Source organism: Aphelocoma coerulescens, chromosome 2 (genome assembly GCF_041296385.1).
Source record: "Aphelocoma coerulescens isolate FSJ_1873_10779 chromosome 2, UR_Acoe_1.0, whole genome shotgun sequence".
NCBI classification, from domain to species: Eukaryota; Metazoa; Chordata; class Aves; order Passeriformes; family Corvidae; genus Aphelocoma; species Aphelocoma coerulescens.
In genome coordinates, this window is record NC_091015.1 from 148242695 (window position 1) to 148268616 (window position 25922).

General features: G+C 36.9%; 1 protein-coding gene across 1 annotated transcript in view; it reads right to left on the reverse strand.

Annotated features, from left to right (window-relative positions):
• The window catches only part of LRP12 (LDL receptor related protein 12), a 51931-nt gene that overhangs the window by 17000 nt on the left and 9009 nt on the right, over positions 1-25922 (reverse strand). Inside the window, exon 2 of the mRNA XM_069005336.1 lies at positions 5418-5474. Coding sequence (XP_068861437.1) covers positions 5418-5474 — 57 coding nt within the window. The remainder of the gene's footprint in view (positions 1-5417; positions 5475-25922) is intronic.

Below are 25922 nucleotides of genomic sequence, written 5' to 3' on the forward strand. Positions count from 1 at the left end.
CTGTATATCTGTAAGAGAATAATGCTTTAAATATTTTTCCACATGTTCCTTTTTAGAGCTTTACTCATGCTGCACAGTTAAGTATTAACATACCTTAACTGTAGAACACAGGAGCTTCCCTAGTATCTCAGGATGAAAAGGTCACAAAATAGAGAAAGATACTATTCACTTGAATATGCAATCATTCAATTTCTTAAATTTTGAGCAAACCCTATAGGTGGTGCTCTAACACCATGATAATTTGGAACACAGCTCCTCTGTAAGTGATCTTTTTATACTTAACATTTGTTCCAGCATTAAATGTAAGGACTTGAAAGAAAAACTGGTTATTAAGTTGTTAAAGTAAAATAGCAGTTTTAACAAAACCCAAAAAACATAGAAAACAAAAACAGGCAAAAAAGTAGAAGAATGTATAAGACGTTTTATACCAAGCTAGCAAATGCTGGCAACAATTCCACATACTAGTTGGTTACTACTGAAATAGTCCCCAACTTCAAAAGAGTTGCCTGGAGGTGAAATTTACATTACAACACACACCTGAGATCAGATATTTCCAAACTGGCAAGCAAAATTTTGGCACTGAGAACCTCTAAAGAAGCTATTAAGTTTATGTGACAAAGGAATCTTTGCACTAAAATACCTAAAAAATAATCCATTCAACATGTGTTCATTCAGTTTTACAGAGTTCACCTCCAAAAACATGAACATACGTAAGTCCTACAGCAGTACAAACAGTAACATATTTGTTACACAAGTATGAATGGAAGAAATTCCACATAAAAATCCTGTATAACCAAGGTAGTACTTTCAGAGAACATGAAAGCTTCCAATTTTACTCAAACTCAAGATTTTTTTACCCTTTGAAGAATCAACCTTATCCTTGTAATTTCTTTATTCTTTTATTAAGATGTCTTTTTCTCTGTTTCCAGTAAAGTTTACACTACAGAGCTGAGCGCAAAATATGAGCATTTGCAACAGCATCCAATACAGGGAGAGAGAAGCAGACTATGGTGGGCATGAGGAAGCAAGAATGACCACAGGCACAGATATAAGGGGTGAACAAAACTATACAAGTGCTGTAGAAGAGAGAAAGATCTGAAGAAATTATTCATATTACAAAGTGGGGGTTCAAAAAAAAAAAAAGGAGTGGACTTGAAAAGTGAATTACAGCTCTCTTAACTTCAAGTTGGCTAGACAAGCTAAACACACTTGCATACTGGATATGTATTAATGCACTACAAATCTCTTACTTGTAACTTACTTGTAACTCAGGAAACAACAGAAATCTCCTGTTTGCTTAAAAAGTGTATAGAGATCAACTGTGTAGACACTGCACTTCAGAAGTGCTGTCTTTTAGAGAGAGAATAATTTCTCAGCGAGATTTTTAAAATCAAGGATAACCTTCTGAAATAGAACAGCTTTAAAGGGAATTTACTTTGTAAAGACAATAGCAAACCTTTAAAATTAGTTCCTAACCCTCTGCCTAACTAGGATTTTCTCCTAGACCTTTTGAGACTATAAAGTAACATACATTGTATTCATGTAAGTGTAAACATGCAGAATGTAAGCAAACATCAAGATGGATATGGGATAAGAAGAAAATCCAACAGGCAGCCCGTAAAGCAGAAATGTATCAATAGAGGCAAACATCCTTACTTTAACTTGCGCAAAATTTGCACTTTCAATCTCAATTGCTAGAAGCCCTGTAAGCATTTGTCATATAGGTCAGTTATGTCTAGGACAACTTAAAATTACAGGAAAACTGATTAGGTTTGAAATAATTTAATTAAAGTATTAAAAGAGAACAGAAGAATGAAAATTAGATGAGTCAGGATAAAAGGAAATGAGTTTGCAACCAAGGCAGAAGCACAAAAGAAACTGAGAAGGCTGCACTGTAAAGAAGCAAAGACACCCAGTGATGCTTGCCCAAGATGTTCTCAAATCTCATGCTGGTGGCTGTAATATTTGGAGGGAGGAACAAATTCCTCCTGCACAACCATTTCGACATGAATGCTGCTTGCACTCCCTTCAATGCCCTCATATTCTTTGGCACAATTCCGCTCATCCATCTCCTACCTGTTTCAAACTCTTTCCTTTGAGAACGTTTATTCTATTAACAATCTATTTGCAATTCTGTTTGTTACTCTGATATAACTGTTCAGTAGATTGCAATACTGCAATTAGGACTGAGGATGTTTCACATATTAGAGTGTAAAATAATGGGCAAAAGAGCTGTGCACATAATTTTCTGGTGTATATGGGTTTTCCTGTAGACTTTTTAAAAACAGACACAACCATTTTTCTTATTTCCTTCTTCCTGAAATTTGTTTACCATCCCACATTACAGAACATTATCATAAACTACAGGATATTGACTGGTAAACAGAAGAGAGCCAATGAAAAGTTTACTGTACCAAATTCAACTAGCAAGTTATAACAATAAAATAATTAAGAAACCTATGCAAAAATTCTGTAGCAAGGTCTAGAGAAGTAAAGTACCTGTAGTAAGAGTGAACAACATGTCAAGGAAAAAAAGTCACTTCAGAAAAGCAGGGAGAGGGAGATTAGGGATTTATCTTCACAGTAATGCCAGGAGATTAGTTGAAAAGATAAAAGAATTAGCTTTCAATGTGAACCACAGGATGATAAGGTATGCATTATATTGGACATGGTAAGGACATGAATGCAGCTGGATAAATGATCTGAAGGTGTTTAAAACAGCTTAGAGTAAAAAGAGAATAATGTTGTGATAAAGTCTAAATGGTGAATAGGGAGGATAATTATTGCATTGTAACTCTCAGGAGCCACTGGAAGTCTTATTTGGAGAACTACAGGGGAAGAAGGCATAGGAATCTTTGCCTCTAGGTCAAACCAAAAGGCTTTAATTTAAAATGCCCTTTGCTCTGCAATACAGATATTCAGTAAAAAGAAACCATTTTTTTAATATATATAAAAAACAGTGCTGCAGTTCCTTAAAATGCAGAGTGAGGGGTTGGGGAGATGGGGGAATTGGTTTTGCAATTGTGACAATTATGGCTCAACATACGTCAAAGACAGACCTGAAAATATTTCTGAACCCTTCAGATTTTAAAGGCATAAACACTTGTTCTGTAGTGATAGCTTACATGCAAAGAGACAACATTCCACTAATTGTTCTTGGTAGAAAAAGCATGTTCATATATTAGAGATGTACCTGTAACTTGGCAGATATAATATACAGCAGAAGCATAAATACCAAAGGCCACAGAGGTCTGTGCTATTAAAATATAATTTAGTAAGGTAGGTCACGTAGTCTTACAGCAGCAGCATGACAGGAAATCTACCATCAAGACAAAAATTTCATTTTAAATCCTGTCTCTGTAGCAACTGTCCAAGAAAATCGCTTGCTTGGTTTCAACACCAAGTGGAAGTTGGATTTAGAAAGATTAAAGGCCAGATGTCTTTGGTTCTATTTTACAGAAACTCTGCTTAAGTTGTTCTGCAAAATATAAAGCTATCCAGGTATGCCTGATGAAACATATAACCTGCAAGCTTGAAAATATGTTTAGGAGACACAATTTCTTTCAAAGAAACTACAAAAATCATCTCATTCATCCCTATCTTTTATACTTGGGCTATGCACTTAACATTTAAGATATACATACAAAGAGCAGTAAGGAAAATGCTCCTTAAAAAAAAGGGCTACTCTATATGCTTTCTTCAGGTTGTCCTTAACAGATCACCCCTTCCCAGTTACCTCAAAATTCCCCAGTGAAGAACTTGCACTTTGTATTAAAAAAGAAACTCAAGAGTACAGTATTTATTTTCCCCATCTGGAAAGCTATTTTAAAACAAAAGAACATAGGAGATACTTTTATATATATATATTTGTTGTTGTTGTTATTATTATTATTATTATTATTTATTTTTACATGGATCTTTCTTCTCAGTAGTTAAAGTTCTATCTACCAGCTGCTGTTATCTTGTGTACAAAGTACATTGTGTTCTGCTCTTCTTGGCACTGCCTATTCAAGCATGCTGGCCAAAATACTGAAAGCAGAGTCAAAAATTCCATTCACTTCTTGCCCAGCAGATGCTTTTCTGCCTATATTGTGACCTGTGACACAACCCTTGCAGTAAACAAAAGGAGTGAGGGGTTGTTAAAACATACCCTGAAAGCTGCATAGTGAGATTTTAGGCTGACTTAGTGTCTCTCATCCATTCCAATTCCAGCAACAATTGTTCCAACAGTGGCAAGTAGCTATGTTGATATTTATTATTTACAGTGTGCCATAAATGTAGTATATATGATACTTGGTGCACCAGTACCGTTAAAAAGCAACAGCATTCTTCATGATGCAGCACAATAATGGGTAAGAAAGATCTTCTATAATTAGACTTCTAACAGTCTTTGAGTGGTGAACAATAAAAGGGAAATAGAAAGCAATAGGTATAAAACAGACCATACATTGACCATAAATTTATCCAAATACTTAACCATACAAGTACAGGTAGCAATGTAATGTTTAAAGCAATACTGAAGGATAACTACAGTGAGATGTACAAGCTCAAAAAGGACAAGTTTGCATTTTGACTCTTATTTTAGGAGAAGGGTGTGTGAAAATCAGTTTGAATTCCACAGATTAGTGGCAGCTTTCCTAGGGCAAGAATCAGGCTTGTATTCTGCTACCTGCTGAGGAGCCTTTATCTTCCCATTTGCACATATTCTGAGTATCTGTATGATAAACCATGCCCAGCAGCTGCTGACACTGCACAGCATCTGAAGAACAAAGTCTGTACTCCAATACCTCAATAGCCACACAGTTCCACAATCACTAACACACAACAGACCCAACTGCGGCTGCTGCCCAGAAGAGGCCTAAAATCGACTTATTGGAAGAGAGCACAGAAACCTTTTAAGCAGTATGTGTTGCTTTTATACCCCATATTCTCCCAGCATCTCATCAGTTTCTCAGTTTCATGAGTTCTAAATTTTTTTTCTTGTATTAAGGAAAGCTGTGCAGTCAAGTGTACAGTAGTTTCAGTTAAATCTAATCAGGTGAAATGCATAACTCTTGGATTTATATTATTTGATAGTGTCCAAAATTACATTTCAGTAAATTTCATTTCACAAAAACTTTACCGTGGAAAGAAAATATCAATTCAACTTAAATCAACTTTTCTCTTAGTTCAATGTTTGTATGGAAAAATAATTAAGCAGTCCACTTAGAAAGGCATAATCTGTTCATGAGCATGCAGGTATCAGTTTTATCTTATGAGAATTTTTCCATGTTCCAGTTGCTTCATTCCCTATTACATGCTGCAAAAGGCAGTAATAATTTTTATAGCCAAATATCTCTTCATAAGATACCAGGTGGCTTTCAATATTTACTATTTAAGTCATGCATGAAATTTAAACATTACAAAAAATGACTTACCCGTTGACACTCCTGAAATATGCACATTTTCAGAATGTTCTGCAAGAGCACCATTTCCTAAAATTAAACATAATGAATAAGCTAATTTCCAAGATAAAATTTGTAAAAATTCTTCAGATACCTTTTAACAGAACAGAACGAACAAACCTGAAGTTATTTTAATTAATATTAAACATGAAAGGTCCTACATAAGTTTTATCATAAATTAAAGAGAAAAACTAGAGAAAAAGTTACTATACAATAAAAAATATCCCCACACAAGCATTGTTAGTTTACTCGGAACAATTAGATATACTAGAAAGTTAAAGAACAAGCAAAGACTGGTACTGGCAGTTTTGAGAAACTATGCATTTTAGATGGTCAACTTTGTATTTTGCATCAGTGCTATTTTATTTTCAAGAAAGGTTTGTTTTAATGCATCTTCCCCATCTCCTTCTGGATCAAGTTTTGTAAGCAAATGCTATGCAAATAAAGACACCCAGGGGACTATATCCATCTCTTTCACAAAAATTGCAGCCTACACCCTTTATCCAGAAAGACGGATCAGATACAGCAGGGAACCAGCTACCTTCAAGAGTAACTCCCCACCAATGTTCATTAAAATGAAGTACACTTGCAAAGATGAACAAGACCCATATGGTCATCAAGAGTAAAAGACAAAAAAGTTAACCCTCCAAATCCCATACTACTTTGTACTCTCCAAAGGAGAAGAAGTCTGCTAAAGCCAATATATTTGCTGGCAGGTGGCTGTACTGGTACATGATGTGACACATCAAGTTGTATTTGTGTGCATTTCTCCTCTCCTCTATCCATCATCTTTTCTTTTAACCTTTACAACAAATTTTTAATAAAATCTTCTAGACATTTCAGGAGGAAAGAGCTACTTTGATATGTAAGCTTCTTTGAACACAGGCAGTGAATCTAAAATGTAAAATACTTCACTAAGCAAATCTTAAAACCACAACTCTTAATCCCTCAAAAGTTTTCTAATATTGAAGCTTTGCCATGTCACACAGGTTTTCATGAATGTGCTATCAGTTGTTCGACCAGCACTGCAATGTAAGTGTAGTATGTCTGGGTAACAAGAACCTTAAATATACAAAGAAAACACAAATTCCTTTTATACCAATTTAAAGACTGTTACGAATTGACCAAGAACATAGTATATCGAAGCCAGCATCCCAGTGCTCCTCTGGTGCAGTGATTACACAAGAATATATTTCAGAAATTGCTCCCAGGGTTGACACCAAATACAGAAAGACCTGATTTTTAGCTTTTTAAAGATACAATACAGTTAGAAACCTGATGATCAGAATTTGTAGAAAAATGTCAAGTTTAATTTATTTATTTTTTAAAACTAAATTCCTTGTCTCTTTAAAGTGACGTTTCCCACCCCATTTTCAATGTACTCATTTCACTGCATATATTTACATACCAAGTTACTTTGTCTCAATTGTTAAAAAAATTCCACACTGCAACAATTCTCCTCAATGTTCAAAACACTGAAGAATTTTTAAAACAAAAGCTATTTCAAATACTGTATTAGTGAGCAATTATTTTTCAATTAAACTATTTTCAAAGTAAAATACACTTCTAAGTTTTAAAAACCTATTTTCCAAATAATTTCTCCATTTTGCATATCACTGACATGCTGAGGAATGTTGCCACTCTGATTTTGTGTATACAGTAACACTTAGCTCTCAATTTACAAAATAAACATCTTTGCTGGAAAATTATTTTACTTGTAACTAATTCCACAGAAGTACATTTCTGATTGTTTTGTCTTCTATTATTTCCAACAGCATAAAGAAAACATTAATACATTTCAAGACTTTTTGTTTAACCTAAAAATAACTTACTGACATCTCATCTTTCAAATACACTAGAGATTATTCACCTTTTTACTTGCAAAAAGGGGCATTAGCACATACAGCTATATCTGTTATTGAACACTGAAAACAAACATCATGACAAAAAAGAATGAACTCACAAACATCTAGAAATATGAAAAACCCTGAAGTAATTACATTGAAGACAGTCAGTACCTAAGCACTCCATTGATGTTCCCAGAACCTGAATTCCTGACAAGCTGCCTGTACATAAAGATCAGGAAAACAAAAACCCAGAATACTAATGAAATCAGCTCTGATAAAAATACAATAAAACATGAAAAGACTGACATAACACTGAAGTGATGGAAAACAAAGCAAAGTCTATATATATAAAGACTCACGAAAACTATAAATCAGTAATACTGAGAAGAATACTAAAATGGGAACTTGCATCCAAATCCCGTATGTGTTAACTCCGAATTAATGGCTTAAGAAAACTTAAGCCAATACCTAGAGAGAACACTTGAATATTTTCCATCTAAATATGCTTTATGATCTAACAATTAATCTCTTGAGATGAAGTGATGTCAGATTTATTGTCAAACTAACTTCAGTGATTAGTCAGAAGTGGCACTAATGCATGATGATGAAGCCTAAATTCAGATTCAAGTACTATAGTATCAAAGGTCTTTTTTTTAAAATAAACTCCCAATAAACTTGCATTATATTAAAAATGAGAAATCTCTCCAATTATTACTTCCTCTTTTATTGAAAACTGTCATTGAAATAGTGTGTTCAGATGCCATTTAAACATTTAAGGGTTACTAACTGCTGACACCATTATGAAATTTTTAGGCAATGATCCTTATGTGATCTCAACAAATAATCACATGGTTCCATAAAGTTAGCCTACTAGAAGACCAATATATCAGATCAGTATTTTCCATTAAGATATGGGAACATAATTTTCTTTAAAATTCCTGCTAGTCTACGTAAAACAGCAGAATATGAAAACGTTTGTTAGGTCACCAGTAAGTTTTCATATTTCTTTATGTCCTAAAGACTAATTTACTATTTATTCTCATTTCAACCTGAAGTTTTAAACTGAAACAGGTGTCACCTAACAAAGCACTAAGTTTGTCCATATCAGTTACAGGAGTGTGACAGCACAGCACTGGAAGATACACGCCAAGAAGCTCCTGCCTTCTGTTCTGCCTGTGAGAAACCAATATTGTTTTTTTAAAACCAATGTCTTCCATCATTATTTTTTTCTGGTGACTTCTTAAGAGAAATCACTTCTGTAACCAGGACTATACCCATCTTCTTCACATCCTTTTATAAACACTTAGTACAAATACAAAACAGCAATGTATGTCAACTTTAGCCCTGCAACTTAAGATGTGGTCAGCAACTGCAAGTAAGTTAAAAAATTCAAATGGACAAGCGTCAAGATAAAATCAAGAACTTAATATGCTTTTTCTAAACAATACAAAACAAATTGGTAAATTGATTATGATATTTTAAACTACTGGCAACCTAAAGGTTAAACAAAAGTATGAAAAGTACTTTTAATGGCTTTCTACTGAGGTGCACATGAGTTTGTTGCCACCATTCATGGTAATATCTCTAAAGATTGCTTGACTGCAATATAAAAAACTCACCCAACTGGTTACTAAATGAGTGGAACTCTTGATAGAACTCCAACTTTTGAGGTGCCTTTTTGTCTTCAACAAATTTAAAAATCTCTCAAATGTTCAAAGAAAGAATGGTTATGGTCAAAGTTGTTCACTGATTCTGACAGAGGTATCCATAAAATTTTGTTTTACTTTCACAGCACAAAGCCAGTCCTTTTGACCTCCACCACTTTTTTCAATTCCACTCAGATTCTCTGGGCTGCAGTGCCACCTCGTCTAAGGGGCAGGCAGAGACAGACAAGGAGTTCATCAGACACCTGAATTAATTCCTTTTGATTCATGTCTCACAGTTGACCGACCACAGAAGCAAGCAAGATGACACTAGGTCTGCCTTCAGGTTTTCCAGCACTTGGTGTATTTCTCCCCTGCAAATCTATATGCAACTATGGTAAACATCCCATACCCCACCCAGAAAATCCTGACACTGTCACATCGATTCCCAATATCCTGGTCCAAGCGTCCTATACATAGTGTGGAGAAGTGAACAGATCTAGGCAAAATATAAAACCCATAGCCTTGGAAGGTATTTGACTCACTAACTACTTCTGAGTTTCATCACAGATAGGAGATTAAATACAGACCAGGGGAGTGGGGCTGGCAACAAAGAAAATGTGGCAGCAGCAAACACTTCAACTAAAGAGCAAAGGAAGAGAATGCTTACGCACGTTAAAAACATGACATGTTTGGAATAATCGGCTGCCAAATATATTTCAATATATTTGAAACTCAGATAGTAGTGGTGATGCTGAGCCTCACTGTGGAGGCTAATCACAATGCAGCAGCCTTCATTTTAGGATGTTACACCCCCACATCCATCCTTCCCCACATCCGTCCTTCCCCACAGCCTAAGCAGCACAGCTCCCTCAAAATGGGATGAGTATCAGACTCACAGGATTATGTGCATATAACTTCGGAGCATAAAACTCAGCCTATGGTCCTGATATGAGCTACTCCTTTGAGTTTTACTCACATTCATGCATTTTCAAAAAGCATAACCAAACAGACCCCCACTTACCTCCACCCTCCCATAACTAAGTGTCCCTTAGTCAAAATATTCAGATTAAACAAGACAACCTTCTGCACTCCAGATACATGTATATATGAACTTGAAGGCTTCAGACAAAAAATAAGTTTATGTAAATACTGACATATTTGAGACGCCAAATAATGGCTCTTAAATGAAGCCATTTTGACTTCAAATTGACTAAAATGAGCAATACTAATTTAATACAGTGAAGTGATAAATACTGCAAAAGTACACACAAAGATCTGGTACATGCAACATTGTCCACTGTGATTGTAAAATCAAACTCTCTAACTTCAGTTTGAATTAACATAATGTATCTTGAGACTAAATTAAATCTAGATTGTGTTTTAAAGAAAAATGAGTGTTGAAATGAAAAAATTAAAAGAAAAAAGTCAGGAGTGGCAAAGGCCATTTAAGTCACCTTTATTTCTGCTGTTACACTAAGTAGTTACAGTCCACAAAGAAAAATCATGCACACCTATCTCCATTGAAGCTAAATTCTTCTGTATCAAGATTAAGCCTGTGCCATTATCCTTAACTGCCAAATTACAAACCCCTATAAATAGAACTGTATAAATTGAAGAAGCGCTGTAACTCAATGGCTATGAAGAGAGAGCTTTTTCTAAAATACTTCAGTTAAAAGGTACTGTGGTGCATAATGAATGCTACATAAGCAGACTGGACAGGGTATTTTTCTTGAACTACAGTTATCAGGGACAAGAGATCAACAACAGTTCCTGTACATAATGTGTTTCTAAACACCCTTTATTGTGATACATGTTAGACTTGCTTTACTTTAGACAATGCATTTCATGACCAAACTTCCTTTCTTCATCCTACTCCTAAAATTCCTTTCCACCCTGTACTTACAAAACTGCCTCTTTGTCACCTTGCATTATTTTTCACCCAAGTTTTGCTTCTAACTGACCAAAACAAGGGTACTATATGCTTTCATGAATGAATTGGTGCTGCCTTCCATATAACCTCACTAAAAAGCCACTTAGCAATGGTACTTTGACTCATGAGTTCAAAAATAAAAATAACCTTTTCATCTACAGATATGGGAGCTGGAAAAATCCATGATGCCTCTGCAATATTCCATCAGGTTTCTTGGGAATTATCCTTGTTGATAGCACATTTTGTGACAGTCCCAGCCAGTGGCCCACCTCCTGCAAACACCTAAGCACAGCTGTGCAAAAACAGGCTTCCACTGGAGATGTCATGTGTCCTGTGGAACCACAGTCAGGCTCCTCTGCCAAGTCTGTGGGAGAAAAGTGCAAAGGCCACTGCCTACCTACCACACCTATGGTTAATCCATGGTTATGATGTTACAGCTCAGAGCAGGACATGTGGGAGACCAACAGAAAAACAAGAACTACTGCTCTTCTTCAGATAAACTAGATGAAGGTTCCTTCCAGTACAAACAATTCTATGATTAAAGCATTAATTTAGCATGCAACCCAAAATACTGTATTGAATTATTTACTTGTGGGTCACCTGCAGTTAACAAGCCAAAAAAATAAGTTAGGAGCCTCCTCAGTCTTTTGACTCATCATTCACAACCTCATCTCTTGAACACTTTCCTTTTATTTGTTAAACTAATGTGCATTTAGAATAAAGTGCATTAGCTGCAGGAATTTAAAGCTGTAACCACCACCAAGCTACACATGCATAGGTATATGGCCATACTGCTGCCAAGCTCTCCTGTACTGCAGAAGGACATGAGTGCACAAAAAGGACTAGACATGTTTCTCCTCATTTATAACCCAGAGTCTCCGAAAGTATGGTTTCTTCTGTAGGTTCCTTTCTATCTGTGCAACAGGTGTTCTCCAACCACTGCTAAATTGAACTACAGAAATTCAAATTTTCCCCTCCTCATAAGACAGGAAGAGCTGCATGTGCATTTCAAATTACAAGAGCGAAGGAACTGAAAGTGAAGCAAACAGTGGAGCAAAAGAAAAAAAAAGTAAGAGCAATCTAATAGCTTGAAACTTACCCTCCCAGAACAGTCCGTGAAATAGGGAGTTATTGCTACAGGGAATGCTTTAAATTAAGGTGCGGCAGAGCTCAGAACATACCGAAGCCAAGCAACCATTTATAATATCTCTATATCCAGTAAAAAAGCAAGGAAGCAGTATCATTCCCTAATTTCTACAAAACCAGTCCCAGCCTTTACAGGTACCACCATTTTCTGCCTTCTGACAGCTTAGTTGCAATCACTACATCCCTTTGATTAGAGACATGCATATGAAATAAAGTTAGTTTGTGCACCAATACATATTTGGATCAACTACTCAGAACAAGATTCACACCACAGTAATCTCATATTTTTCTGTCTTTACTGCCTTTTTTTACATAATGTATTGCACTTTTGACTACAAGTTTTTGTCCTACACCCAGCTGCTGCTTTCTTCCTTTACAAAGGGCAACATGCAATTCATGACAAAAGGCAATTTAAAAAGCATCACGAGAAGGGATGATACTGACTTTTAGGCATTAACTGATAAATAAACTCCAGCGTAGCTGCAAAATCTCCAAAAGACATATTGACAAATTTTGTATTTATTTTTAAATCAATAGTTTGGCATTAACTAGTTCACTTCTTTTTCCTTATTTCCCTAGGGTTAAGTATTGGAGTCATCAGAATTTCAGGTGATCATTTGTAAATCTGATTTAAAATGTGCAGCAAGATGCAAGGTATCCTATATGTGAGGGATGGATTAAACCACCATTTATTTTAAAATAAAATTACACATGCAATACACAGAAACATTGAAAGCCTCAGTGCTGTGCAGACATCAGTCAGAATTCTCTACTAAAGGCAAGCAGAGCAACAGTGACAACCTTTATTTCAAATTCCAGTAACACAAGAATATCTGCTACAAAGAAGATACAGCTAATATATCTAAAATTTCAAACAGTGAAAGCCAATGTTCACAGGAAATGAGAAAGTGTTGTATACGTGAACACTACAGTGGCATAAGTACTTTCTTTAATTAAGAATGAAAATGACTAATAGATGAAATAGTGGTTTATTTAAATGTTTATGATACAAAAGCTAGAAATAATCACATAAAATTTCACTGTAGAAGCAGATGAAGCACAGAATTTGTTTACAATACTCAGTGCTGTTACTTATTGTGGCACAATTTTTATTTTAGACTAACTGTGATGCAACTTTATTTAGTAAACGAAGACAAAAACTAAAGAATCAATTCTGCAATGGAATAATTTTATGTAGGTTTTAGATTTTTTTTTTACCTTTCACAACAACCAGTATCTGATCTACCACTGTGTGCTTAGACAATTATTCTTGGGTATAAAATAATGGGGTATGGTGCTGCTGAAAGTCTGCACTGTATACTCGAAACTTGTCTCACATTGTTTTCTTTTAATCACTCCCTCATACTGTCCTTTCCTTCTCCCAGAGAGACTTCATGAACAACATGTAGTTGCATGACACTTTTGAAAAACAGGCTTTTATTCATTTCTTGACAAATAAAAGAGTCATGAAGCTTCCAAAGCATTCACTGTACAAAGTCTAAACTCAAAAGTTAATCAGTACTTGAATGAATATCACCCATACTTTTATTGCTATAGGCAGGGCCACAAAGGTGACCAGAGGGCTGAACACCTCTCCTGTGAGGAATGCCTGAGAGCTGTAGTTATTCAGCCTGAAGAGGAGGAAGCTCTGGCGTGACCTTACTGCAGCCTTTCAGTGCCTAAAGGGGGCCTGTAAGAGAGCTGGAGAGGGCCTGTAGTGACAGGACAAAGGGCAACAACTACATTGAAAGAGAGCAGGTTTAGTTTGGATACCAGGAGGAAATTCTTGTGCAGGTGGTGAGGAACAGAGAAGTTTTCTCCCCATAGAAGTGTCCCATCCCTGGAAGTGTTCAGGGTCACGTTGGATGGGGCTTGGAGCAACCTGGTTTAGTGGAAGGTCCCCTACCCACAGCAGGTGAAGTAGATGGTCTTCTAATAGCATAGGCCATTCTGTGATTATATAATTTTATAATCTTGATAACACTGAATTAAAAATCTCCAAAGCTAAATATCCTACTACTTTTATGTTCCTTAGCATTGTAACACTACCTTCACACCTAAAAAAAGTCAGCATTCCTTCTTCAGAAATTTACTATTATAACACATACTCCAAAAATCTAAGTTCACTACATCAGTGAATGCTTTAAATTTGAAGATTATTCAGTGATCAGGTCATTACAAATCTATTAGCTTCTCTAACAAAACATAATACATAATACATCCTTTATTCCTGATAGTTTTGTGGTGTGAACTTGGGATTTGTCTACATTAGTATTTTATTTCACGTAAGGGGCATGTTTCTGAATCTCCTGATCTGCTCCACCTTCTGTGCTTTCATGCACATTATACTGTGGCCTTGGAACGAACAAACTGGATTTCTTTTTGAGGATATGCTCCTACTTGTAATGGGTACTGAGTTTTCTGGGCCACACTAGAGCTAGTCCAAGAAAAACCCTTTAGAAACATACACAGCACAAACTTACGTCTTCAGCCTAACTCCTTTTGCTCCACAAATCCCCTCTTGCCAGGCTGTGGGATGTACCAATACACACACCCGCAGCGTGTCCTCTGCTCACCGAAGTTCCAGTTCTGCCAGGCAGGCTCCACCTCAATTTCAGGAATAAGCTCAGCTGCTGCAGCCATTCAGAGTAAGCCACACAAGTTCTCATTCTGGATTCATTAGGCACTGCATACATTATTCACTAATATTACACCAATTGTGAATGCTGTTGCAACACACATAAAAGATATATAAAATTCCCTATCATCTGAGATGTTAGCGTAATACAAATTTGACATAGATGCTGCCAGCCAGATGGTGCTGGAGTATTAAAACAGAGCTCACAGCACCATCAGGACACATCAAGCAAACGTCTGGAAGATGCTGCAGTCTACAACTGATTCCCATTCCTGCTCCATAGGTGTGGCTTCCCAGTCACTTTCCATTCTTCCTTGTATTTTGAGTCTGCTATCAATAAAATACAAAATTTTAAAGTAGCAGCTAAACTAATTTGACTTAACAGAAGGATTTTTGTGTGAAAGTTTCAGGACAAAAAAAACAGTTAAAGTTTCTCAGTTGTTGTTTTAAAAGGCAAGGACAGAAAAGAACCTGACTTTTTTTTATTCTCACTCAAAAATTCCACAACCTATTTATAGACAGCTCTAATATACTTGGCAGCAGGCAGTGGAAATTGGAAATCTAGCAGAGACACTGGCTCAGCTTCAACAAGATTCCTGATTTTAAGCACATAAGTACTTCTATTCATGTCACACCCTACACTTCTGCCCAGCCAGGTATAAAGGAGGTTACCTGACTGACCACTGCCTGCAAGCTGTACATGTTCTCAGGTGGCAATCTAATGCAGTGTTTCGCACTAGACAGAGAGTAGAAAAAAAAGAGATTACTAAACCAAAATTAAACAATTCAAACAGGGAATTCAGTCACCTACATTACAGCTAAATCCCAACTAAAAAAAAAAAAAAAAAAACAAAAAAACACTGAGGAAATCAAAAGAAAAGGGAGCAGATCAGAAACTAGCAGGGGAAGCAAGAGAGACTATACTGCCTACCCATCCTTAAATGTCCTTTATAAGGCTTAGAAGCCTATTCTTAACTGATTAGAGCCTATCATTAATTTGAACCTAACTCTCTACCCCCTCCTATTTGGAAACTTCCACTGCTATATTACTTAAAAAACTAGAAAAATCCTAAGTTTCTAGCTATTTTAAACAGCTGTGTTTAAAGTACTAAAACTCAGTTATTTTACTAAAGAACTGCTCAGACCATTTGTACATGTTCAACTGCAATAACTATCCTTTTCTGAAATCCCATTTCAGAATCTCAAACTATGTCACATTTGAGAAGTGCCAGACTAGGGGAAAATTTTGATGTGTGGGCTGCACACTGCTTATAAAGTAGAGGGAAGAGCATTGCAAATTTGATTCATACTCTTCACATGCTTCATACTTTTACCTACTGGTTTCTTTAAATCACTGTTGCAATAAAAAAAATTGGTTTTGTTTTTGCATCATGCTCAATTATTTCTCATCTTAATTCTTTGTAAGTACAGGAACAAATGTTAGTACACAACAGTCTACATAGAGCTGATATGTTATATTTTAAAAAATTATAATCAAAACCCCCTAACCATCTACAGACAGAAGATTTCGTAACTATCCCAAGTTAGATGGTAACGGCAGGGCTTCATCAGGTCATATATTCTTAAAATATAATACTGCTGGTTATCCTCTTTTCCTCTCATGATTTGGGTCTGTGCCACCTTGAAAAAGTGCTAACAGAAGAAATTAAATCATTATTCATAAATAATAACTGCAGCCATCATAAACCTATTATAAGCTTGAAGAATAAAAACATAATCTGCTATTACTCCATGAATCTCCACCAGGAACCCGCAAAACATCCAAGATTCTGGTTCCAGATTACAGTATGACTCAGATTTACAACTGATTTTTTTTTTTTTTCCAAAAAAGACTGAAATAGTGTAGGAGTACTTGATATTGGAGGGTGGGGGAGAATCACGAGGGTTTTTGAAGAGAAGGAAAACACTGCTCTACTGCTGCACCTTTATTAGTGAGCCTACATCTCATGTGCCAATAAACCAAAAAAAGCCTAAGATACATACAGAGAATAATGGTTTCAAAATCCAGAAAGCTCATTGGATTCATAAAATAAAGTTACAGCATCTATTTATTTGAAGTCTTTATTCAGCAGATGGGCTAAGACGTCACAATCCAGACAGAGATCAAGGAGGAAATTTTATGGTTCTGTCTGAAGCAAAAGTAGGGGATTGAGAAATGAAACAGTAATTTTCAGATCTGCTATATTCGTTTTGGAACATTGGCCTGTGCAAACCAGGGAGTAAGTGGTATAGAGCTGCTGAGCTTCAACTCCATCTTTATGACAGTAACAACAATAAATTAGAATTAACTGCAACACATCCCAGCTACATTCACTGTAGTGACATTAGTGACTTGGAAGCAGTTTACTGGGAAGGGCGGTGAAGCAACAGTATATTTACAGCACTTTTTGCATATATATCAAATATGAAAATCATAAAAGCACTGCATGTTTATTGCATCTAGGAAAAATATCCTCATTTGAAAGATAAAACTGTTTTCTTTCCTTCTTGTACTTATTACTAGAAATAAAACTTTGATTTTGACAACTTTTTACACTCTTTAATGTGTTTTGCTTTCTTTCTGATAGAATTAAAAAACAATGTAGAGTTCCCAAGAAAACTTGTTTCCTGTAATGTATGAAAAAAGTTCACAGAAACTACAGACCTTGCAAAGACTCGTGCAGACTTGTTTATGCACAGTCTGGTAACCGGAATTTTTAGACCCCACGCACCTATTCACACTGAAACTGAACTTAACCCAAATGTCATGCTGTCTGCCCAGCTACCTTCCAGTAACACAAGACACAGTCTTGGTTCCTTGTTAATGCTTCACTGAACTAATTAAAGTGTAGAAGTAACCTTGCATAGTGTAACCCTGCACGCATTTACAAGGATTGCAACAACACAATGAAAAGCACAGCCAAAGGAGGAAAGAGCTCCTAAGGCAACCCACTTTTTTGCCTGTCCCTTCAACATCTGTGAAACAATACTTTTTGTTAATCTCATACAAACAACCTTGTGCAAAATTAATTTCATTATTTATTATGAGCTATTTGATCTACTCTAGTTACAGCAGACAGAAGTGGAGATGTCACCAAGTTTCAAGGCAACCAAAACACATAGATGCTTCCATTCTCACTACTGAAAAGACACTGAATTGACGAAGTTCATGCTCTACTGTTGTCAACTGAGAAATTTCAATTGCTATGATAGGAAAGGCTATTAATTAGCTATATTGATTTTCTAGACTTGCCTAAACTGTGCTGTTTATTAAATATCCTCAGGACTTAGGAAGAGTAAGACATAAACTTGCTATAACTTGCTGGTCATAACATACTGCATTCCTCAAAACGTAGTGTGAATCGCTACAAGTCATAGAAGACAAACATGAATAGAAGACAGATTGCCTGCAAGACATGAAATTGATTTTACTCAGATTAGTAACTTCTTTAAGTAAGAATCAGATCTTGAAATTGCTAAAGCATACTCATGATATTAACATGCGTGCACATATACTTGCATGGGTACACTCAGCACCCATGAAAGAATTCTGTGCATGGCAGCCTTCATATTTTTAGATTCTCTTGTTCAAACAGATTTGATTCATCAAAGCAAACAAATGATAAGGGAAATATCCAATAAAATTTATAATTTAGTAAAACCTATTTTCTCTCCAGTGTTTTATGCAAGATCAATATTCTTCTTTGAGAAAACTCCACAGCTGATGCATTGATTAAAGTCATTGATTCTAAATGGGAAACTCCAAAGAGCCTCACGGATATTTTAAAAAAGTCTAGAAGCCGTCTGTATTTATTTATATAATTTAGAAACCAATAGACAAATAGGTGCATATCGCTAAGACCGAAATTCTCTCTCTCTCTTTGAAAAGGAGAGCTTTTTTATCCCCCTTCCCTTCCATGTTATCTGCCATAAATCCTGTGATTCTTGTCCTGCAAGAATAATGCTGGTGCTGTACCCTCACACACTAGCATGAGTACATCTGTTTTATTTCAAACACCACAGAGTATCTTAGAAATAAAGTTTCAAAATAAATTTGTGGTAAGTTTGGAGTCTTCGTTACTTTGCTCATGATACAGCAACATAATACTGCACTGCTTTTTCCCCCATAACAGCACAAATAAGCTTTTCTCATTATTATAGCTTTATTGTGTCAGGAACTGTATGAACAAGAAAAAACAACTCTTGCCCACAGAACTCACTGCTGCGTAAAACCTGGGTATGGTACATTTTTATCAGATAAAGGAAAATACAATAAAAATGCATGATACATTAAACAACTGGAAATCCCAGCCCACCACATTCCAAAACATAATCAAATGGCAGTGCTTTACAGGAAGCACAGCAGAGACAGGTGGCACATATGATGCCTTTGTGTTTCCCATGGACAGAACTACCCAGGTGATGCGAAGCCCAAAGGAAAGAATGGCTAGGCTTGAGTAACGTTAGTAAGTGATAAGGCTATCAGTACTAAAGAAACACAGCAGAACAACAGGAGACTAAAACCAAGTGAAACACAACTCTGACATACAGCTATCCTGTGCTAACAACTATCTCCTCATTGTGCTTCACTCTTCCCTCTCTCCCCTAAGTCACTGAGAAAAAAGTGCAAAATTTGAACACCAAAAGGAAAGGCTTTCATGAAGCATTTGGAAAGCCTGAATTACACTGTCCTGGAAGCAGTAATAGAGACAGGAGAGCTTATGTGAGAACAGTTTTAATACAGTAATTGTAAGATAAGGACAGTTTACATTACCACCTTTATATGCACTGGAAACAAATGCATTTCTGACAGCCAGAATACTACTTCTCATATTGCACAGGTCTGTAGGGTATTACAGCATCTTGCCATGAGGGTTCCCAGTAGTTAGAAAAGATAAACACAATCTTCTATTATCAGGGACTACAAACATGAGTGTTGGACAGTACAATGATTCCATGATTGCAAAATAAAGAAAAATAAAATCCTTTCTGTAGAGCTAGATAAACATTTGACTAGATAGGCAGCTAAGGCAGCTGCAATTCAGAAGAGTACAACACAGCCTCAAGACAGCTATAGTACAGGTAACATTGGTCGAAGAGAACGCAACAATGTCTGTTTCAAAACACTTAACTATGTAATTTCCTTGCTATCAAACTACATCCCTAAGACATATACATTACCCCTGGAAAACTTTAAATGTGTTAAAGTAAGCACACAGGTAATTTGCTATATGGATTCTGGTTTTGGCTTTTTACAAAGCAAGTATTTGTCACAGAAGCTAAAGGATCACAATTACTCATAGATGCCATAGTTTACAAATGAAGGCTTGTTTGTATGACCCTAAAAAGCATTTTCTGTGCCTATTCACAGTAGTCAGTAAGAGAAAGTGTCACATTTTATGGGTCACAAAATCCCAAATTTTATTGTATTACAGTAGCTCTAAGCATTCAAGAATCTTTCTCTCATTTTTTTACGTAACATAAAATTTGAACTACATACAGCTTTCCTTCTTAAATATGCACAGATATTTCTTTCTGACTGTCAACCACATCTGTGTAGTCCTGGGCAGCAGAACCATAATTTCTATCAAAGTGCTTTGCAGGGAATTGGAAACATTATAAAATTCATGATACATGTTTATCTCAGGGTCAAATCAACACAGATCTGGTGTCTCATTGCACTCTGAACCTTCATGTTTTAGATGTAATTTCACTGCAATTCAAAAGAGCAAAGAGATTTCCAGGAAGTTAGGTAGTTGAAATAGGCATATTTACAGAGGTGTAAATTGCCCCACTCACTTCCCCTTAATGTTACCACTTAATAAAAAAGGCCTATGGAGATGAATGACAAAGAAATAAGCTTCCTCCTTTCACTGAAACACAGCCATACTTGGAACCATACCATCTTCCTCAGCTTCAACACAGCCAGCATGAGGCTGCCCATTTCCAATACTCCTGGTTCTCAGACTCACCCGCATGCCAGTCCCACCAGCAGAACTAGGAAAGGAGGTTCAAAGAAACTTGTGCCCCTGGGATGTACACTAAGAAAACACGAAGAGCCTCACACTGCAGTGCTCGGAAAAACCTTACTAAACCACCAGTTCCCCAGGGAGGGAAAAGCAGGTAGTCATGAGTAAATGTGTACACACACATACAAATGCGCATTCGCTCTAGGACATTTTTTCCAATGACAAAAGCACAAACAGGAAGAGAGGTTTAAACACAGCAAGATGAATGAACACCTTGGACAAGATAATGCCATCTAACAGGTATTTCCAAAATCCTTATCACCATTTACCCTTACATTCATATTTATAATTACCTTCCAGTATGCTATCCCTACACCTAGTACACCTCATCTCTTTGACACAAGTTCTTCTGATCTATGCTTTTCTTGATCAAAAAACACTCTCACTACTTGTTTACATGAGTCATTAACTTCGTAAGGATAGTTTTAAACAACTTTCTTTCTGCATTCCAGCTTCCTAGAAAAACCTTATTAAAATACATGGGATAATATAAAAAAATTTTTTTACTCTCTCTGTGGAAATCCCTGACAAGAATCATTCCAACGAACACCAGATGACTGAAGGTCAAGTTACATAGTAACTGCCCGTTCCTTTGTCCATCCAGCTCACAACCTCATCCTCCAAAAGCCACTTCAGTTGTTTAATTCGAACATATTCACTGTTACCCAGCAATCCAACTATCAATTCAAGCTTCACTTCCTGTGAATCACTCAGCTGTGCACATCTGCATGCTCCCCACAACTTCCAAACACTTTGGACTATTTCTACATTTGGCAAAAGAGTAACAGCACCCAAAAATCCAGTTAATAAAAATGTAAGGGAAAAAACCTTACATTTCTATTTGTATTCTGACATAGAGGTTTCATTGTAAGTTTGTTACTAAGTGTAAGAGATTCCACACAGAATACAGTAATCTATGATAAAAAATGTTCTACCTCTGCTTCCAATAAAATGTATCTGATCTGAAGGAGCTCTTTAAATGGCAGCAGCAGATCATCACCAGACCTCTTAAAGCACTCTGCATCCACTCACTTAAACAACAGCTGAAATATACAGTAGACTGTGTTTCTAACGAGCAGATGAGAGGAAATCAGTTGGTAGTAACATCTGTAAAACCAGACAAGGAGAGGAGCTGGAGTTTTAAATAAAGTAGAACAGACTATGCTCTGAAAGTAGCCTATTTCCAGTTCCACAACAAAAACTCGGCAACTGGGTATTTCCCAGAAGGATGCTGTTTGCATTTAAATAATTTAGGACAACTCTTCAGTCTCTATCTTCCCTCTGAGGGCCAGACTAATCTGTCTACACTGCGAATTGAGACTTCTCTGAAGAGGAGTTCAGATCATTAAGTTACGCTCCTGTTGCCTCACATCCCTTTAATAAGCCTGCCTTTTCCCACACTGACTCTACCTTAAATTATGCCAAACCAAGACTCCTCACTTCACTCACAGAATCAGTACAGGACCAGAAATGTGGAGTAACAAAATCTATGCATGCACAACCATGAAACAGCTACTTATTTTCTGCGCTTCAGCTTCTGCCTTGCTCAACATACTTTACAGGAATATTCTCAGTATTAGTCTACCTTAATAATTAAATCTCAGATAATAAAGAGCTTTTAGGAGACTATGAAAAGAATCTATTAATACAAAAATATTTATTGAAGGTTTGCTACCAACTATATCACATCTTGGAGCACAATAAATTCGGATGGAAGTTAGGTTTATAGTACACTTTTGGAATAAGCCTATTTTTAAGAAGAAAGCCCAATACCAGCAAGTCACCACTACGTACATATGTGCTCTTTTATAAAGAGAGATCCCATGTGATGTTAACAGCCAAGTAGGGAAAGAAACAACAGCCATTTGTTTGGACACTCAGATTCAACCTGTGTATAACTAAAAAAAAAAAAAAGTTTTTTTGAAGAAAGGGATGAAGAATGCTTTGGGAAAAGAGCTAAGTGAAAAAGATACTATTTTCTTATGTTAATACCATTTACTACCATTTACTAAACTTGATAGGCAGTTGTATTCTTTTGGATGTAGCTGCTTTTCAATGTACATGAAAAGCACTGTTACACTTGTGCATTGATGAAAGCAGATTACATCCCTTACAATTCCTTACTGCTAACTTTGTCTAATGAATAATAATAGTAAGTCACAGTTTAAGGGCATTGGCTTTGCTCTGTGTTAGCTATTTGAGAAACAAAGAGGGTATCTCTAGAAGAGGTTCAGTTCTAGGAAAGAAGTATAGAGGAAATCTGGAACATTTCATGGTACCAGATTTTTCCATTCCTCATCTGTTACTGATGGTAGATACATATACAACTTTCTAAAATTAGGGAGTACTTTCCAGTTGATATAGATTACAAAAGTGAAGAACAAGACTTATTTGTAATAAAGCAGATATTGTGAAAACAGCATACTTGCAAATTCTTACACTTTTTATACTTCACAATTATTGTTAGCCCCTTGACTATTTACTTGCTTTTCCCTTCTGGATCACCTGCAGAAGTACTCAGAGGCTCAGCCACTGACATTACATGGCAACTTTTACATGGAATCCATCATTATCACTGTTAGGGCACCAAGAGAACATGATTTCTCAAGAGATTTGTGTATTCACCCAAAGTATTTTAGTTGGTTCAGTCCCCAGAAGGTAGCTGGTTTGGCTTGCTGTGGCTAAAAGCAACAGTACAGATGGCATTTCTGTCAGCCTTTGTCCTCACCACTGTATAGGTGTCGCTAATGAGTGTTTTGGGGTTTTTTAATTAATCATGGATCATGCTACAACAGGTGATACTTTATTCTGCTTCTAAAAGGTTCTAAGACTCCAATAGCTATGGCTTTCCTCTTTAGGGAATATAGCCAGAAGAGGAAAACAGGTACATTAGGCTTCAATGTACTAATTCAGCTGTAAAATAAAGGGTAAAAAAATCCTTTCATTTTACATACATTTCACTCTATTAAAAGCCAACCTGATAACAAAATTCAGCACTTGCTCCTACAGCCTTTTTAAAGGGAGGCACTGAATTTTAAAATAGCAAAAAATGTGACACAGCATGGGGACAAGCACAAGATCAATGTCAGACATAGTGCCTACATGTTCAAATCCCTATTTATCTGCCTTTATATAATGAGGTATATTGCTAATTTAAGTACACATCCTTCCTGTTTAAGAGCAGGCTTCCAGATAAAGGGAGAAAAGCACTCCCAGGACAATGGAATCCCATAAACCGCAAACCAAACCCTGATTACCTGTCTGAATAAATTAAAATATCATCAAGACACTTCAAAAATACACCAAAGTACAATATATTTCAGTAAAGGCATGAAGGAGTTGCTTAGTAAGAATCTAACACCATGATCCTTATGTTTATAGCAGTAATTTATACAACATATTCAACAATTCAAGTTTAAAGCTAGTTCAGATCTCTTTCTCATCACACTAACTCATCTCCCTTGAAAAAAAATCATTTGATGTGATCATTTTAGTTGAGCAACACACATGCCTGAGAAACTGTGCATGTTTATTTCAAATTAGGTTCTTTGAGCACTTTATTGGCTCCCAAATGCGCTGTAGGGTCAGTAAGCAAGATCTCAGATGAAAAATTTAAATTCAGCCTTATTTTAATCATCAGTCATTCCTGACAGCTTTTGCATTTTATGCTGAATCCCTTCATGACCAACACTTTAAACTGCTATCTCAGACCTCCTTTGTAAAGCTGCAAACTGTGGACAGTTTCAGAAAACTAGTGGAAAAAAAGTCAAACATAGACCAATTAACTTCATTCTCACATACATATTCCTGGCTTCCATGCTTTTACTTAACATTTTAAGACTGATGTATAGCTGAGTATTTCAAGATACTAATTCAAAAACTTTCATTTCAAGACACTAATTCAAAATCAAGCACTGATAAAACTTTCTGTTAGTTATGAGTGTGGGATGTCTCTCAACTCCTCAACCATGACCTTAACATTACTCTCTGGGCAGATCTGACTTGAAGGATGTCATCAGTACATAGGACAGTTGCACTGCTGCTCCTCCTGATCCACACAGTTAGAAAACAGGATCTCTTATTCCAGGAAAACTCCTCATGGACCCTAAAGGCACCTATATTGTGTTTGCATGGCCAGGTTTTGGTAGCAGGGGGGTTACAGGAGTGGCTTTCTGCGAGAAGCTGCTGGAAGCTTCCACCATGTCCAGGAGAGACAATGCCAGCCAGCTCCAAGGCAGACGTGCTGCAGGCCAAGGCCGAGCCCATCAGAAATGGTGGTAAAGCCTCTGTGATAACTTACACAAGAAGAAAAAAAAAGTTGTTGTGCAGATGTAACTGCGGCCAGAGAAGAGCAGAGTGAGAATATGTGAAAGGAACAGCTTTGAAGACACCAAGATGAGTGGAGAAGGAGGGGGAGAAGGTGCTCCAGGCACCAGAGCTAAGATTCCTCTGCAGCCCATGGTGCAGCCAGCCCATGGTGAGGCAGCTGTGCCCCTGCAGCCCATGGAGGACCACAGGGATGCAGAGACCCACCCGCACCTGTGGAGGAGACCCACACCAGAGCAGGCAGATGTTGACAGGAGGCTGTGACACCATGGGAGGCCTGTGCTGGAGCAGGCTCCTGGCAGGTATCTGCAACCCCATGGAGAGAAGCTCACACTGGAGAAGGTTTCCTGCTATGACTTGTGACCCTGTGAGGAATCCAAGCTGGATTTTAAGGACTGCATCCCAAGGAAGAATGGCCCATGATGTAGCAGTTCACAGAGAACTGCTGCCCATGGGAAGGACTCACACCGGAGAAGCTCATGGAGAACTGTTTCCCATGCAAGGGACCCCACACTGGAGCAGGGGAAGGACTCCTCTCCCTGAACAGCGGCAGAGATGAACTGTGATGACTGGACCTAACCCCCATTCTCTGTGTCCCTTTTATCACTGGTGGGCAGGAGGTAGAGATGAGAAAGGTCTGTTTTTACTGCTCATTTTACTGCTTCGATTTTGTTAAATTCAATTAACATCTCTAACTCGAGTCTGTTTTGTCTATGACAGTATTTGGTGAGTGATCTCTCTCAAGGACCTTATCTCAACCCGTGAACCCTTTGTTATACTTTCTCTCCCCTGTGCAGTTGCAGAAGGGAGTTAAAGAGTGACTTTGGTGGCTCCTGGTGTTCAGTCAGGGTCAGCTCACTACAGCAGCACACACAAGCTTTGCAATTCCAACTGACAGTGGGGAAGGTGGACTGTG